The sequence below is a fragment of the Hyposmocoma kahamanoa genome, unplaced genomic scaffold (genome assembly GCF_003589595.1).
Source record: "Hyposmocoma kahamanoa isolate Upper Pololo Valley unplaced genomic scaffold, ASM358959v1 63, whole genome shotgun sequence".
Taxonomy (NCBI): domain Eukaryota; kingdom Metazoa; phylum Arthropoda; class Insecta; order Lepidoptera; family Cosmopterigidae; genus Hyposmocoma; species Hyposmocoma kahamanoa.
In genome coordinates, this window is record NW_020653851.1 from 20661492 (window position 1) to 20664862 (window position 3371).

The following is a 3371-nucleotide window of genomic DNA, read 5'->3' on the forward strand; positions in this document are numbered from 1 at the left end:
GAGTCAATCACAATACAATGTGTTTATCGTTATCAATAGGAAAGCTTGATATTAAACACAGATACCACAGTGCCGAATAAAGGTCGAACGATATTAATTTTATTTGTACCCGGTAAGTAGTTCTGTTTATAAACATCTATTTGGATTAATTGATGAAATAAAATTCGATATTCAGTATTATTATCTTGAGTAGGAAAGTAATAATTAAGAACACGATTGAAGTGAGTAGGTAGAATAAAAAAAAATTGTGTAAAAACACCGTTTTTATTTTAATTGCAGATGGCGATTCATTAACCTATAATTGCAATGGTAAGTATACCAACATAATAGAATAGATTCACTACCTACTTTATGAATGTGAATAGTTTTGTTAGCACGTGAAATCAAGTTACTAAAACTTACAATTCTAATCGTTGTTTTGCCTATGATTAAAATTTTTGTTTGTTTTAGGAATCTCGACTTATTGACACTATTTTCGCAACTCTTTTGAATTTCATGTTTCCAATTAGGATGTTGCTTAGAACATATTCTCTGTGCATCTTGATGATAGACATTTCATGGGTTGTGGTTAACGGAATATACGCAATTCTGCAGGCAATTTTTGAATTGTTGAGACCACCGCCTTTGAAACCTGTGAGACTTGAGACTGCTCTGGTAAGTCACCATTCCTTTCATTAGGGTCTAATTTTGAAAACTGTGATACATATGATATGGGTGTCAGGCGCAGTGGCTGTGGCCCTCAGATTTTTGTTTTTTAAAGCTCTGTGTGGCACTGCTACTGTTATGGACATGCGTGTCGCTTACCACCACCGCATTATTAGTTCGTCCCGCCAATTAGCATTATAAAAATAATCTCAGTACAGAGTACTAAAAAAAACCAACCTCAAAAGTCGTTCATCCCCTAGTTTGCCACCTTTAGACGTGGAATATTTTCTTCAAATTTAAATGGGACCACTACTGAGGTATCCTCTTTCCAACATAAAAGAATCATCAAAATCGGTTCACAAATTTCGGAGTTATCGCGTAACATACTACAAAAAAATACAGTTGAACTGATGATCTCCTCCTTATTTGAAGTCAGTGAAAAATATGATGTTATTTTTTAATAATAACGTTTTTTGTTTAATTCCAGGTTATCGGTTCCGGACGTGGGGTAGGCCGTCAGATTGCCATCCAGCTGGCTGATCTCGATGCGATAGTTCTCTGCGTGGATAAAAATAAGAGCAATAATGATGATACAGTGCAAATAATAAAACGAAATGGTGGTTCAGCTGTCAGTTACACTTGTGACATAACAAAACGAGACAATGTAAACAACTTGGCTAGCCAAGTTAAAAAGGACATTGGTGTTGTCAGTATGTTATTTTATTGTTGTGGAATACCAAGCCCGAGATCCTTATTAACCCAACCTCCACAAGATATTCATGATACTTTGGACCTAACATTGACATCATACTTTTGGGTAAGTAGGACATACCCAACAACTGCATTTAAGAAATGTTGAAAAGAAACAGAAATTGTTTAATTTATAAAGTGCTTTGAAAAGAAATAAAAAAACGATTTTTTGCAGCTGTTGGATCACTTTTTACCGGGTATGAAAACAAAGAATCATGGACATGTAGTAGCTCTAACATCAGTAGCCGGACTAAGTTATATTAAAGATCAGATGCCACTTAGTGTAGCTCAATTCGCTGTTCAGGGTCTTGCCGAATCATTAATGGAAGATCTGCGAATAAATAAGATAAATGGAGTTCATGTCACACTTGTACATGTATACCCTTTCATTGTCAACTCGGATAGCTCGGATTTGAGACTAAGGTAAGTGTAGGTGCAACATATTATTTATTTATTCTGGGCATTAGCAATTTTTTTTTATAACACCAAGTGACGGGATGAACAAGTCATGTGCCTGATTGTAAGCTACACGCCTGTCCATAACAGTTACAGTGCCACTCAGTGTCTCATGTGCCTGTAATTTCACCAGCACCCTTACCCTTCAAAACCGGAACACAGTAATGGCGACATTACTGCTTGGCGGCAGAAATAGGTAAGGTGGCAGTACTTCCCTGGATGAACTGTTTCACAAGGAGCTCTACTGCTACTAATTTTAGAAACTGCTACTAAAATTAGCGTCGTCTGCTATAATTTTTATATTACTTTACAAAACTACCGTACATAGTCATTTTTACCTGACATTGGCGGAATCGTTGATTATTTCGATGGAGCTGTAACACTTAAAAGATTTTTCTTTTGTATAATACCAAGTGACAGAACGAATAAGTTGTGTGTCTGGTGGTAAGCGATATGACTGGCCACTGTACAGTTGCAGTGTCAAGGTCAGAGCTTTAAATCGCATTGATAACGGGGGTACTGCCTCGTTGCCCGGCACCCTCAGACAAGACAAGTCCCATGTGCCCGTAACTTACCAGCACATTATCCTTTAAAACCGGAATGCAGCCACACTCAGATTACTGCTTGGCGTCAGGAATAGGTAAGATAGTACTTCCCTAGACGAATTCTTTCACAAGGAGCTCTACTGCTACTAAACATTATTACATAATACAAGTACAAACTTGTCCTTGTAATAAAAGAAATGCAAAGTTTATATTTCATTACAGAATTCCTAGTTACTTTGGCACAATATCACCCAGTGAAGCTGCAAAATCAATCTTAGAGAGCGTTCGTCGAAATTACCCTGAAGCTTCAGTACCAAAGCACCTGCTGTACCTCGGACACCTCCTGCGAGTCCTGCCGCGGAAGGCGACTGTTCTCATCAGGGATTTATTAGATACCGGAGTAGACTTTGCTTAATTCTAGAATTCAAAATTTTAGTAGAAAACCATAATTGTGCATTTATTAAACATCTTTTTGAATTTATGCAAAATGTTAGATTTCATGCAACATTCTTATATTACATGAAATTTAATAATCTTTTTTATAAATTCGTGTAAAAACACACAATCTAACCGACATTCCATAAAATTAAAGAAAATTGTGTCTCATGCGGTGATAATAATTAAGACGTATGGTCAGACCAAATAAAATTAGGTCTTAAAATACGTGTTAATTGGAAAATAAATCTTTTAGAAATAAGATATGTTAATATTTTTGGAAATTCGTTTTTCAAATTCCATAAACGATAAGTCGAAATTATTATTGATTAATCATATTTATAATATTTTTATAATAAACTTTATTATGAAAATATAAATACTTTAGCACTGGTATTTTTTGTTTGGTACATAACCTACTTGCTTTTTTTCTATAAAGTAACTACTAATAAATAACTTTTAAAATCATCATTGTGGGCAATGGCCTCCTCTATTTAAATTATTATTAATAATGAAATTGAAAAATAGGTAAAAAACAGA

The 3371-nt window shown here is 35.0% G+C and overlaps 1 protein-coding gene across 1 annotated transcript; it reads left to right on the top strand.

Moving 5' to 3' along the window:
* The first annotated feature begins 30 nt into the window (after positions 1–30).
* On the top strand, positions 31–3123 carry LOC113230390 (epidermal retinol dehydrogenase 2-like). The gene is made up of 6 exons (XM_026464298.1): positions 31–112; positions 280–309; positions 451–654; positions 1133–1462; positions 1571–1818; positions 2619–3123. Exons 2-6 carry the CDS (start codon positions 307–309, stop codon positions 2809–2811), a joined length of 978 nt encoding a protein of 325 aa, XP_026320083.1. The 5' UTR covers positions 31–112; positions 280–306; the 3' UTR covers positions 2812–3123.
* The last annotated feature ends 248 nt before the right edge of the window (positions 3124–3371 follow it).